The sequence below is a fragment of the Hetaerina americana genome, unplaced genomic scaffold, assembly GCF_022747635.1.
Source record: "Hetaerina americana unplaced genomic scaffold, ioHetAmer1.1.p SCAF_7, whole genome shotgun sequence".
NCBI classification, from domain to species: Eukaryota; Metazoa; Arthropoda; class Insecta; order Odonata; family Calopterygidae; genus Hetaerina; species Hetaerina americana.
The window spans coordinates 82258598-82273503 of NW_027287316.1; the positions used below are offsets into that span (position 1 = coordinate 82258598).

The 14906-nt window shown below is 40.8% G+C and overlaps 1 protein-coding gene across 1 annotated transcript in view; it reads right to left on the reverse strand.

Annotated features, from left to right (window-relative positions):
- Positions 1-10410, reverse strand: part of LOC139696809 (protein cueball-like) — a 64492-nt gene extending 54082 nt beyond the window's left edge. Inside the window, exon 1 of the mRNA XM_071595673.1 lies at positions 10248-10410. Within this exon, the coding sequence (XP_071451774.1) occupies positions 10248-10305 (58 nt within the window). The 5' untranslated portion in view covers positions 10306-10410. The remainder of the gene's footprint in view (positions 1-10247) is intronic.
- Between the last annotated feature and the right edge of the window lie 4496 nt (positions 10411-14906).

The following is a 14906-nucleotide window of genomic DNA, read 5'->3' on the forward strand; positions in this document are numbered from 1 at the left end:
TAAAAATATTTCCTCAACCGGGACTCGAACACCGGATCTTTCCACTTGCCGGGCGGATGCTCTTAACCACTTGAGCTATCGAGGATAGTCAATTTACCCTGAGATCCGTGGGTCTAATATGTCGCCAAGCGCCCCGATTCTTTCAGCCAAGAGATGGCGTCAGGGGGCTGTTTCACCCACCAAAGGAGAAATAGACAATACACAAGGAAAGGAAAGGACAGTGGGTTAGAATTCATACAGCATCATACAGGAAAGGAACAGTGCGTTTCGTGGCACGCATAGCCAGAAGAAAGAGATGAGCCACATTGGCCAAATACACATTCAAACACGAAATCCCGCCAAACGGCGAATAAATACTCATATATACAGAAACAGATATAAGGAAAAGGGATAGGAACACATATAAAGGACGAACACAATAGAGGTGGGGAAGGCGGAATCGAACGGATCACTAGAGTAAAAATATTTCCTCAACCGGGACTCGAACACCGGATCTTTCCACTTGCCGGGCGGATGCTCTGAATATATATATATATATATATATATATATATATATATATATATATATATATATATATATATCCCTCCCCGGACTACAACCTTGACGTGGTGGAAGGGCTTGTGCGTTCCGATGACCCCTAGAGCTGTGCTGGCGGGAGTAATAATTATTGCTCCTGGTAGGGTCACCCATGCCAGATAGGTCGAAGGTTAGGAGCCAGACGAAAGGTAGTCCACGCAGCGTCTGTTCCTCAGTGAGGCGGCTGCAATGGCGTCTGACCCCAGTGGGGCGGCCAGTAAGTGATGGTGTCACGTTAAAAACACTATTGAGGAAGGCAACGGGAAACCACCTCAATTATCATTCCCTAGAAAAATATGATGGACAATAGAGATATTTTGAGTCCTGGCAACCACGGGGCTCGGCCCAATCGGCCGTGTGTCGTGCCCGGCAGCGGGGGAGGCAAGGCTTCCGCGGTCGTCATCCCACGAAACCCTTGCAAGGGAAAACCAGCAGCAGCAGGACAGAAGACGCAGGAGAAGACAAAATTAGTTAGAATAGGAACGTGGAATGTTAGGACAATGATGAGGACAGGGAAATTGGAGAATGTTAAGCGAGAGATGGAAAGGGGAAATATAGATATTTTAGGTCTATGCGAGGTGAGATGGAAAGATAGCGGGGATTACTGGAGTGATAAGTATAGAATAATATACAGCGGTGGGGACGAGAGCCAACGAGGGGTTGCCATAGTATTAAATGAAGAGGTAGGAAGAAGCGTAGTCAACATAGAGCAGGTAACGGATAGAATACTACTAGTGGAGATAAAAGCAGAACCGACGAACTTAGTTATTATTCAGGTATACATGCCACCGAGCAACCATAAGGAAGAAGAGGTCGATAAGATATACGATCAGTTAGAGGACATGATCGCGTGTGTTCCTGCAGGGAAACATTTGATAGTGATGGGGGATTGGAATGCGACGGTAGGCGAAGGAAGAGATGGTGATGAGGTGGGCGACTACGGTTTGGGCACGAGGAATGACCGCGGGGAGAGAGCAGTTGAGTTCTGCAGGAGACAGGGGTTAGTCATCACCAACACTTGGTTTAGACACCACAAAAGACGCAGGTATACATGGAAAATGCCAGGTGACTCAGGAAGATATCAGCTAGATTATATCCTGGTTAGACACAGGTTTAGGAATAGTGTGATAAATTCCCACAGCTTTCCGGGAGCGGATGCGGACTCAGACCACAATTTAGTTGTTATGAAATGTAGCGTACGTTTCAAAAAGATAAGGCAGGGGCGGCGAGTTAGAAAATGGAATGTAGAAGCATTAAATGGGTTGAAAAGGAAGGAATACAAACAGGCGGTAGAGAAAATCATGGAGGATGGTAAAGGGCTTATTACTATCGAAGAAAAATGGGAAATGATCAAAAAAGGGTTGTCTAAAGCCGCAAAAGACACTATTGGAACCGTTTACGCTAAAAGGACTAGGAAACCATGGATCACGGATGAGATGATTACAAAGATGGATGAGCGGCGAAAATGGAAGAATATAAATACAGAATTAGGCAAAATGAAGTACAAAGAATTGAACAATAAATTGAGGCGGGCAACAAATAAGGCAAAAGACGCATGGTGGAAGACGCAGTGCGAGGATATGGAAAGTCTCCAGAGGAAGGGTGAAATCGGTGCGCTGTACAGCAAAGTTAAATCGTTATCGGGAAGTAAGAAAGGAAGAGCTATGCTAACAGTTAGCGATAAGGCGGGTAAGGTAATAGTTGACGCAGGAAAGATCCAAGAGAGATGGAAGGAGTATATAGAAGAACTGTATAGTAAAGAACTCAGACCTACAAAGTTAGACATTGAAAAAGAAAATGACGTAGAGGAAGACAGCTTAGGTCCAGGCATACTAGACAATGAGATAGAAAGGGCATTAAGGGAGATGAAACTAAAAAAGGCCGTGGGGGTAGATAACATTCCCGTGGAACTGTTAAAATGCTTAGGGAAATGTGGGAGGAAGAGGCTATATGGGCTGATCCGTAGCATTTATGAGGAGGGAATCTGGCCGGAAGACTTTGTGAGAGCAGTTTTAGTTCCGATTCCGAAAAAGGTAAAGGCCACGTCATGTGAGGACTATAGGACAATTAGTTTGATATCCCACGCAGCTAAAGTTGTTCTCAGGATCATAAACAAAAGGATAGAGAGTAGGGCAAATGATTACTTAGGGGATGATCAGTTTGGGTTTAGGAAGGGGAGAGGTACGCGTGATGCCATTGCAGTAATGAGATTATTAATCGAGAGGAATATAGAACACAACCAGGAGGTATTTGCCTGTTTCGTAGATTTCGAAAAAGCGTTTGATAGAGTGAATTGGGAAAAACTAATGAGTATTCTGCAGAAAATAGGAATAGATTGGAGGGAAAGGAGGCTAATCCGCAACCTGTACATGTCTCAGACTGCTCAGGTGCGGGTGGGAAACGGGGAGACAGGATGGGCAGTGTTAGGAAGGGGTGTAAGGCAGGGTTGCCCATTATCACCGTTGCTGTTCAACCTGTATGCAGAGGAAATGATCAAAGAGGCATGGGAAGAACTAGAGGTAGGAATGAAAGTGGGCGGGGAATTCGTAAAATCAGTTAGGTTTGCTGATGACCAAGCTTTAGTTTGTCAGTCAGCCAAGGGGCTGCAAGCATTGCTGAGTGAATTGGAAATTCAGTGCGACAGGTATGGGATGAGAATCAACATTAATAAAACAAAGGTTATGCGATTTTCTAGAAAGAAAAAGGGCAAGCTTAACATTAAAATAGGAGGGCAAAAACTAGAGCAGGTAGAACAGTTTACGTATCTCGGTAGTGTTTTGGACCAACACGGTCAAAGTAGTAGGGACGTAAGGAGAAGAATTGCGCTAGGCAAAGAGGCTTTCACGAGGAGGAGGGAGTTGATGACGGGGACTTTGAGTAAGGATGTTAAGAAAAGACTCGTAAAAACTTTGATATGGAGCGTAGCTATGTACGGCGCGGAAACGTGGTCATTGAAGCAGGAGGATAGACGTAGACTGGAGGCTTTTGAAATGTGGGTGTGGAGAAGAATGGAGAAGGTGAAATGGACAGAGAAGAAAACAAATGAGGAAGTACTTGGTATGGTGGGCGAAGAGAGGGGTTTGTTGGGAGCAATCCTATGGAGGCAGGAAAAGTGGATGAAGGGGGTGTTGACCGGCAGTGGGATGTTGAAGACTGTGATAGAGGGTAGAATGTTGGGCAAAAGAGGAAAGGGAAGGAACAGGATAGGGATGTTGGACGGGATGAAGGGCGGAAGAAAGTACTCAGAGATGAAGAGGGACCTGGTGTAGAGTAGAATTTAGGGTTGTGTTTTGTTAGTAGCCACAAAATATTTGTTTGGTAGTTGTGTCCATCGAAAAACCTACCTTAACCGGTAGATTACCTTAAAAAAAAAAAAAAAAAAAAAAATATATATATATATATATTCAGATTTATACATAGATAAATCTCAAGCATGTGCGACTACTGATCTAGCACCCCCCGCCTTAGACCATCGAGACGGCTCGCGGGGTTTGACGCAGATGCAACTACTGCGAACAAATGAAAAAATGCCAAAATGGCAACCCCCGCGGTTGCGCCGGGATGATTGCATTGGCTGAAACGCGTGTCAGCAAGAGATGCAAGTCAACCCTCACTCCAAGGTCCTTCGACAGATAAGGGATACTCCCCCCCCCACTGATGAGGCGACTTCCTTCGAAGCACCTCGCCGGGTGACGGCTGGGAACTTTCTTCCATGGTCCAGAATAGCATCGCCTTTCATCGAGGTGCTTCCACCCGAGTGGCGGAAGAGGATGTCGGTCCGCCCTCTCGATTCCTGTGTTTGTCAACTCGTATACAAGGCGTCCATTTTTGACCGAAATTAAGGACAATTGCGAAATTCATGGATAATTCAATTGTGACTCTCTGAGTACGTAAATATGAACACTAATTTCATTGGACTTGTACATCAGGTTGAAACGCATTCACCGCTACCTACAGTAAGTTTCACTTAAGTTACACTAGTTTACAACGTGACTTATTAATCGCATAAAACGACTACATTCATGTAAGATAACTTGGACGTTAATTTGCGATTACGCAACTTTAACCACACCGAAATCCGATTGGAACGCAAATGCGGCCATTTCCTCGTGATGCACCTGGACGTTACCACTGTCAAGTATATTCCACTCTCGGAAAAACAAACAAACATAGAAATTCGGAAGAAGATAAAAAACCACTTCGCTGTCAGAAACGTAGTGGGGTGACTTTTGGTTTTCGAGGTGGGATCGCACACGATACAACGGCGATCCGCAATCAATTGCGGTTAATTTATGGACAACATTGGTTGTACAACGCGCGAAAAAATAAATTTGCGGGGTAAATTAGCAAACCAGGATCATAGGAGAGCGAATAATTTCGTCGCTAAGTTGACGACATTCAAAGCGACAGACTCGTTAACTGGCCAGTCAAAAAACTTGTGTCGACCTCTTGAAAAGTCATTCCTGGCTAACGTAACGTTCGCTTCTCTTGTCTCTCACGTCGAAGGCCTTTGACGTCAAATTCAACGATTTATTTTCTATCGCCGGCTGAAGGAAATGCTGCCATCTGCAGTTGGTTACATACTAATGCAAATAATGTAAATCATGTTTACAATAGGTACATACACAACATTATGTAAGTAAGATACACTTCACCATCCATGCGAGAGGAGGAAGGAGACTGAATACAGCCAGATGGCAAAAAGACAACGTAATAGTCTGTATAGTATCCGCCGTCACTTTGTGGAAACGATTCATAATGAATAAGAATTACTTAGTTTTTCCACAGAATCTTTTATTTTTACGACCGGGTTTCGACGAGGAACGTCATCATCAGGTGATCACCTGATGATGACGATCCTCGTCGAAACCCGGTCGTAAAAATAAAGTTTGTGTGGAAAAACTAAGTATTTCTTTTTCACAACGTAATAGGTTACTAAGGATGAAAAAACAATATTTTCCCCATACCGCAGTCGGGAAACGTCCTTCTGATGCCTTATCATTCGTGGTAAAAAATGACATCTTAAATCTATCTGTTCTACACTTAATCTATCGAATTTTACTGACATGATCTCTCCTACCGTAGTGCAATGGGGTTAATAATACATTTTCAACATCACCGCTAAAGAGACCTCCTTCCAATTCATGCAAGAGCTTCAAAATCTGTGATTTCACCTTCGCTCCATTGAGTGATTCTCAGCCCAGCTCCTCTAATCTTTTGGTTACGCTACTGAGTTAATCATAAAATCGATGTAATTCGGCAATCAATCTAACTTCATGAGAATCCTATTTTACTTGCAGCATTTTCTAAATGAGATCTAGCTAGCGAAATATCGCATACATTAAATATCACATTCATTTACCTTGCCTTCACATTTCCCCAATACTCTTCTAATAATTCCTAAGTTTTCACTTAGGTTAGATACGTTGTTCAATCCGCCTCGGGGCGAGGCCCACAGCATCTCATCTGAGTACATAGTATTTGTAATAATAAAAGATATTAACGCGATGCATTTGTAACTCCTCCCATGTAAGTAATAATTCCCGCATTTCCTTCAAAGAACCTGGTTATGTTCAGACAATGACAGAGTACTAATCTGTAACATTTTATCTATTGCAGAACTACATGAAAAATTTTAGTTGCACGAAGTTGAAAAATAAAAAAAATAACGCAAGCACCCCATGGTAATTTGCTGAATACCAATTGCTTTTCCTTTCCAAAAATTCGATAACACTGAAATGACACCTCATAAGAATTTCACAATAGAAAAGAATGTCGGAACGTAAAGTTAATCGCTTAAAGACTCAGGAAACACTTCCAAGGATTCCAAAGAACTCAGGCTAGCCCCGCGGGAAATATGCTCCAGACCACACACTGAACTCTTCTAAACGTCTCGCAATTCGCCGAAAACCCTATTCCACGAAAAGGGCCAGGGTCTGCACGGCTCCGGCTGGACCGCATTGAGATAAACTACGCCCATTTTCTGACTTTCGGGGGTGTGACGATTTAGCACTGCCGCGAGGGCGATCAGATCTACCAGAATCGCATGTCGCGCGGGCGGAGGCAGTGCCTACTTCAGGCAGGCATTCTCTTCCCTCGAAACGACACGGCAAATGCCATTTGAAGGCTTCCAAGGGTTGTTGGACAGCACCAAGAAATGGGAAGGAAGCGACAGCTACGCCAAAGAAACAGTGTGCTATTGTATTCCATGCATCGCGGTGTTGCAGCCGGGTGGGTAGATCGGTGGGCTACCGGGCACGGCACGACCCTGGTTGATCCCTCAGGTAACTGATTCCAGCCGGACAGTTTTCCAGGAGCCGATTTGTCGGCACATTGAACAAGGAACTGCAAGCCCTCTTTATATGATGTGCACCCTGCTCGAACATGAGTGAATTTCACGGGTCACATGTGGGCTTTAAGTCCTCGGACCAGAGCTCTTCCTATCACACCAACCTTCCAAGTTGCCTACTGAAGTTTCTTCAGTGCATTCTACGATATCGATGAATTCAAACAAAATATAATTGAGAGCGAATCACGCTACTTACTGACTCGCGATGAATTAACGACCCGCAAAATTCGCGTCATCCATTCGTTGTTTTGACCCGATAGTCCCCGGCGTCGGCAACCAACCGGCCACCGGACCGGTTGCCACAGTTATTTAGTTGCCCAGGTGAAATTCCATCCTTTTCCTACATGAATAAATACGAAAAATGGACACACTAACTGATTAGTAGGGCATTTATAAATTTCACGGAGAATTCTTCTCCAATAACGGCGGAATTTCAGTGTGCGCCTGGGATATAACCCGTTCCGGAGGTCGGCAAACCGCGAATTTGATCACTGATCGGTGTCCGTCGTTTTCGATTGCAGGAAAAAAATTGGAAAAATTTGGAAGACATATTCATTCAACGCTCATGAGAATTGTAATATTTCTAACCGCGTGAAAATAAGAGAAGGGCGCGTCCGTTCCTTCGGAGGTCCCCACACTCTTGTAGTGTTCCGTAAAGGAATGGAACCGTCTTGCATGCTAGAGGCCAGGGATTCGAATGGTTCAAAATTAAAGTCCGGAATTAGGCGGCGTATACGCTATACGTTTGTATATTTCGTTAGGGTGCTGTCTCGATGGCTTCTCCATTTGATGACACACACACACACACATCCTACCGGTGCCATTGTCACACGTCACGGCCAAAAAGGTGACTGGGTCACACACGCCGCCACGGGTGAAGTCGTGTTCTGGATTATTATCGGCCCTGCAAACAACCTCATCCATCTCGGAGCCGTTCCACACCACGCATCATAACCCAAATTAAGCAGACGCAAGCACCCTATCCCAACGAGGGAAGTACATGACTGCATTGGTTGAAAACGCTGGACCAAAAGAGACGCCCTAATGCTCCATCAAAATCCGTACCATGCCCCGCTTTGCGCTTTTCCGGTATGCATTTAGAAAGAGAAAGAAGCGATTAAACCTCGCTACTACGATTCCTCGCGCACGAAAAAGCGAGAGTGGCTTTAATTCATTGTGGAAATCCACTCATTAATGGCGGATTTCGAACGGTGAATCTACGCCTGTATTGTGAATGAGCCACGCATTATCACGAACTTAAAATTCAGATATATACGACTAAATATCACTCGTGAGGTGAAAACAAAATAGAAGAATGCGCTTCCTGGACTGGTACAGAACATCAACGAATCAAAACGATAGGCGAAGTGATATCGTAAATCAGAAAAAATGCATATTTTTATCCCCAATATTTTTCGACGCAAATTGAATATTATAAAATCTGCACAAGTGTGTTTGATGTTGACAGTATACAATCCCAGATTACGGAAACACCATATATATATATATATACATATATATATATATATATATATATATATATATATATATATATATATATATATATATATATATACTCCAAAGAACACTGGTTTCTTTTCGTAGGTACCGGCGGACCAGCAATATTACTGCCGAAAAAATATTCGTAGGTAAAAAGCCGTAATCATACCAAGTACCGCACTTATTCAATGCCAAATGAACATCGTTCGTGAGTGCAGTTCCGCACGAGACCTAAGACGACGGTGAGCACCATGTGACTTGCAGCGGGAATTCAAATGCAACGCAGCTATGTACCCCGCCCCCGACTCGGATCAATCCTCGGACCCGCGGAAGTCTCACGACAGCCGGCTAACGAAGAAGTTGCGTTCAGGCAATGGAAGTGTGAAAACTTTTAAAACGCAGTGAAACAATACAATTAACAATGTAATTCTGGATGGAATTTCGACACGCCAATAATGATTTTCAGTGGCGTTTCAAATCATACCCAACCCACGTAAAATTCGCCCAATTAGCCTCTAAAATCAGCTCTAGCATACCAACATTTCCGCAAACACATTGCATCGCTACTACAGATAAGAGATTTGCGAAGTATGTGACCATCACAGTCTCCCATTGTATACTAATAAACTTAGGATTGTGATGAGATGACATGTGAAATTTAGACGAGCTTTGAAGTGGCTATGCCACACCATATTGACACACACAGATGCATTGATAAAAGTATGCGGTTGCCGGTCGTTCAATTCTGGAAAAAATAATCGGCTGGCAATATCGTTAACCTTTTAAATTCCTGAATTGGGGTTAATTTGGACAAATCTCTGCCTATTACAAAGGCAGAAGACGGAAATAAGTCCGATAATATTAAGACTAGCTAACCCTAATTGCCCTCGATCAAGAGATAAACCCATAGTTCATTCGCCAGACAAGAGATGTTTGCAAGATCACGGCAAATTCCAATGCCTGGAGCAAATTGAAGTAAATATTTACCGATAATACTTGCTACATTTTTTTATTTCAATCAACACCAGGACATTAAAAGCATCGCAAATGGCTTCTTCCGATGGTTTAAAAACTTCACATTAAGAAAATGAATATTTGGGAAGGGATATCGAAAAAAATAGGAAGTTGATAGAAAGCGTGTGAAATTATTAAAGCACAAATGCAAAAAAGCTACCAAAAACGCGTTTTCATGAGATTATTGAAAGGTAGAGATTAAATAAAAAACGTGGTAAGACAAATCTAGAGCACACGGACATATTGTGGGGTAGGCGTACATATGACAAAACATTTCAACATACACATAATAAACATTTAGGATTATACCAATACATTATTGCAATGCTATACGTTCAAACGAAGATGGGGAATGTGGAGAAAGTTGTGGCAAAAATGACCATATAACTGTTGCACTACATATAAACTAAATATTAACTAATCGTTTGCACAATCAACAAATTCGTAATGAGTACTGAAAAGAATTCGGCGATATTAAAAATTACATACAATGGGAAGAATAAAAAAATTCTGCGCTAAGCGGCATAATTAGTAAAGGGAATATCCATCCACGCGAGCGAAGTCCAAGGTTAAGGAAGTAACAACGTTCTTAACGTAAGATTTAGCCGGAGAGGCACAACTGAGCACGTTAATCCTCGCCGATTGAACATTTCTCTCCGTAAATATGTATGGAATCACACCCAGTTAATTCAGAATTCAATAAAATATACTATATTGATGCTAAAACAGCCTACGTGACTCATGCCCGGTATCCCATGGCAGGCATTTACGGTGCCCTAAAATCAAGTATACTGAAATTTCACTTACCCAATCCGTTGGTTAATACTGGTAGAAGACACAGCACAAGAAGATATAAAAGCTTCATCTCGAAAGAACTCTGGTAACTTTTCCTAGACCTATAAACGTATCACTAAATAGTATCACTAGTTCAAAAATTCTTCTGCTAGCGTTCCGAAACTCACAGCCCAGAGACGGCGGACCGAGTGGGGAGCTCGCGCTGCTTCTCGCTCTACTAGCGGACTCTAGCGAGTAATTTATATATTTATTGTGACGTCACCTCCGTTGGTCCTCGCCCCAAGCAGAATGCTAGCTGTTATAATGTAAGTATTGCGTGTATTTTGCAAATCTATTAAGCAATAAATGATTAAAAAGTCTTTCACTAGATATAGGAATAAATGTATAAAAACACGTGAATATTTAATTTGTACACAGAGAGATCATACGATGCTGCACGGATATTTGATGAACTAAGGTGAGGAACAGTTGAACAATGTGTTTTCGTTTGTACGAGTATGAAATGGTGCGTTGACGACAAAAATTGTGTTTAAACTTTTTGATATTTAATCGAGTATCCCAGTGCGAGAAAAAAGATGCTGTTAAAGGTGTGATTGTGTGTCTTGTTTCATGTCAAGGAATGCTAACCTTATTTTATTTGTCTCCAGTTTAAGGTAAGGTAACGTTCAGTCATGTTTCCGTCATAATAGCTAATAGCTGCTAAATATTTGCTTACTCTTTATGGTGAAATACAGAACTACGGTAAAATGTTTCTTTCTTTAATTCCATGCCAAAATATTATACTGATGATCCACGTGCCACTTAACAATGTTGATAAAATTTATAAATGATTGCATTAAGTTACTCCTCACGAAAAGTATGTAATGTTAAACCCTAACTTTTGATTTGTTAAAATATTTAGGAACAGAATTTCCCTCAATATTATTTCCTTTGTCTGTAAATCAGTCTCTTTCACGCTTCTCCAGGGAAAAATGAGTGAGATTCGTCGAATTGACTTCGTGAAGAACTTCCCTTCGCGAGACCCATAGGCCTTAAACAATTCTTATTGATGGGTCTCTTATTTTCTAGGAGAAACTGTATCGATTTCTTAATTTTCTGTAATTTAGATTTTATTTTGAAAGATCTTATTAGCCAATTTACAGTACCACTCTTTTTAATGTAATTTAGTTTAGCAATCGCTTCACAAGTTTGCTTATTATTATTTTCTTATTGGGTTGAAATAAATATTATTCTTGGAGTATTATCTAAAAATTTTCATCTCTGCGCACGGAAATACTGCAAAAATATTTTGAAACACCATTTCGCTTGACTTATAGTTCTAACGATATTTTTCATACTCATTCCGTATCGACTTGACCGCCATGTAGTTCGCAAATCGTTTCTTATAATAATAATCAGTTCATTCTATGGTTTTATAATGGTCTACTAATTAGAAATAAATATTTTCAGAGACATATGCATAATTTATCATCATTTTCCTTGAGCTTCTTCAAAATATTCTGTGCTTCCTCCGCGTAATTTACATAAATTACATATCGATATTCCTTCCCTCCATTTTGCGCGCATTGGAAAGCGATGAAGGATCGAAGAGAATTAAAGTAAGCGGGTAAATACTTTTCCCTCCTATACCGGATATTTGAGAAGGTTTTGCGAGTGAAAGTAAAAGTTGACCTAATTTGAAAAAGGTCGCCGAACGAGAATTTATCGTAACCTCAACATCGTTGAAGGACCGTCCCGTCCATAAAGGCTGACTATTACCGCAGTAATTCAGCGAGACAAGTTTTTGGCATTTCGTTGGCAATATCGCATTGCCGTAATGGAAAGTCAATGACAAGACGTGGAATAGGAGTTGGCCTCGAGCAGGTTAGCGGTTATTACCGACCTGCCATCCGAAATTGCTATATCTTGTCAAGTTACTACTTACTTCACTATTACTACTGCCATTTGTTTATATGTGTACGTCAGTTATTTTTTCCATTGAGTGATAGGTATCGCAACTTGATCCCGGATTCCTCGAGGGCTGCCACCACAGGTTGCAATTCAAGCTTTATATGCAATGAATGCAGTTAAAAAGGCACGTTTGTGGGGAGTACTCGTACTTACTAATGTACATTTCCGTTCGAAAAAGAATTCCGAAGCTGGAGATGGATTTGGGAAAAGTAAATGGTGAGTTATCCATTTTAAATAGAATAGTAATGAATTTCTGCTCGCCGAGTGTATCAGTTAAGCATTGCAAATTTATTTATCTGCGGTACTTCCCGCAATTAGCCTTCGGTTTTGGAACACGTTTAGTGATTTATTCTGTTGTTAATAGGGCTCACTTGTTTTAATCACTAGGTCGGTATTTTGGGAAATATTTTGCATTGAAATTGAATAATATGATTTCAGGCGAGTAATGATTCAATTCGCTTGTATTCTTCATTTTATAGTCCAATGTTTTGTGCAATTTTTTGTTTGCATTGTGGAATTATTACAGGGCGGATGTATATCAGTGCTATATAATTACCCTCCATTAAGTTAATTAATTATCCTCTTGTTTTTACGAATGGTTCCATATTAAAGACTATAATTATGTGAATTTCCAATAAATTCACTTGGGCAATCTCGCACTTGCTAATGTGTACACATTATGCTTGTTAGTATCCTATGATTTGAGTTTTACCTCATGTCATTAGTAATTTGTTTACTCTGTGAATATTGCTCGCAGTTCTGTGAGCTTCACACTTCCCCAATTCCTGCTACCAGTCATCTCCTTTTTTTGTGTCCTTCTAAAACAGATGTTTTTTGTATTTTTGATGGGGAGAACATTGGGAAAAAGTTTTAGCCACATATCTTTCTTTAACATGTGATGTAATTTTCAGTTTCATTCAATTATCTCTCATGATTCAAATCTTCTCTCTGTTTTATTCTCACAAAGTTGTCATTGCATCTGAAAAATTAGTTATCCAATCTAGTTGTCATTGGGTAAGTCGTAAGTATTTGAGCTTCAAGCCATGATTTGTTCCTTTAAGAATGTTCTTTATCCTTGGGAGCATTCACACTTAAAAGTATTCATATTTATCTTCACCTCACTTGAGAATGCAATATCTTATCTTGAAAATTTTAATCTAAATAACTGTAAGGTGTCTAAACTGTTTTGTGTTTCGCTTTGGTCATGGTTTGGCATCAGGAATGCTCTCTCCACTTGGGGAATGATTTCTAGTCTTCCCATGGTTGGAGGAATTTTTGTCATCCCCTTCCCCAAATGATGACAAACCAATTGAGCCAAGTCTGCTGAATAACGGTGTGGAATTTTTGGATTGGTCCATTATTTGCATGCATTAATTTTTAGTCAATATCTGTGGAATCAATTCAATCATACTTGCAACACAATCAAGGATATTATGCTTGTGTGACAGATGATAAAGATATGAATATGATATTTGAAGTCCAATTCAAATAGTAAATTGTGCAGATCTCATTGCTCCAAGTTCCCTTTGTTGGCAATATTAAATACGGGAAAGCGTATCCATTGATGAGGGCCCAGGGCATCCAGTGTTGTTTGTGACCCCAACGAGCGGTTTCAGTCAGGGGTGAGCGGCCACAGTCTAGGCGTGGCTCCCTATTCGACTGAATGCCCTTTTTTGAAGCATTGTTCGAATTCCCTTCAGAGATCACGTCAAGAGCAGGCAAACTGTCGCTGGGCCCTCAAAAGAAGTGCAAATGTGATTCATCTCGACTCACCTAGTCCCCTGCAGTTAGTTTCACATCTGTTAAGCACTGATCCTTCTGTTGATTAACTGGAGTGATAATGGAGGAGATCGCAATTCAATTATATTATTACATTGAGCTGAGTAATTATAAATTGGCACACCACGGTTTATTTAAGACAGGTCATAGTTTTGAGTGATGAACGCAATTATCAAGTTTGTCTGTTTTAATGATTGACTCTATGGTTGGTCCTTGATGAAACATGGTCTGCAAAATGTTATTTTCAGTTCATTTCAGTGTGGAACATCTTCATTAAGTTTAATGTTCTTACTTCTAATGTTCTTACGTATTACTGAATCACACTTGTAATCAATGTTTGCCAAACGATGAATTAATTTTCAATTTATGTCTGTCCAATTACTTAAGAGTACTTTTTATGCATCACATTGTAGTTTGATTTAAAAATTTTTGGCTCTCACAGCGCTTTGAATAACTGAAGAGCATTTTTTGTGTCATGGGGATGTCGATAAAATACCAATCAATCCTCTTTCCATTTGTATTTATGCACAGTTGAGCTTTGCTTAAAGAGAACCTGACATAATGGGTAATTTGCATGAGCAAAAAATATTGTAAAAAACTAACTCACTTAAAAAATGAAGTTTTGCATGTTGAGGAGAGGGGAATTTCTCAGATTAATTGCGCACCAGCTGCTATTTTCTGTGTGTTGCACTTGTTCCGCAACCATCTCAGTATTGCTTGTGATCATGTCGATCATGTCATGGGGATGTCGATAAAATACCAATCAATCCTCTTTCCATTTGTATTTATGCACAGTTGAGCTTTGCTTAAAGAGAACCTGACATAATGGGTAATTTGCATGAGCAAAAAATATTGTAAAAAACTAACTCACTTAAAAAATGAAGTTTTGCATGTTGAGGAGAGGGGAATTTCTCAGATTGATTGCGCACCAGCTGCTATTTT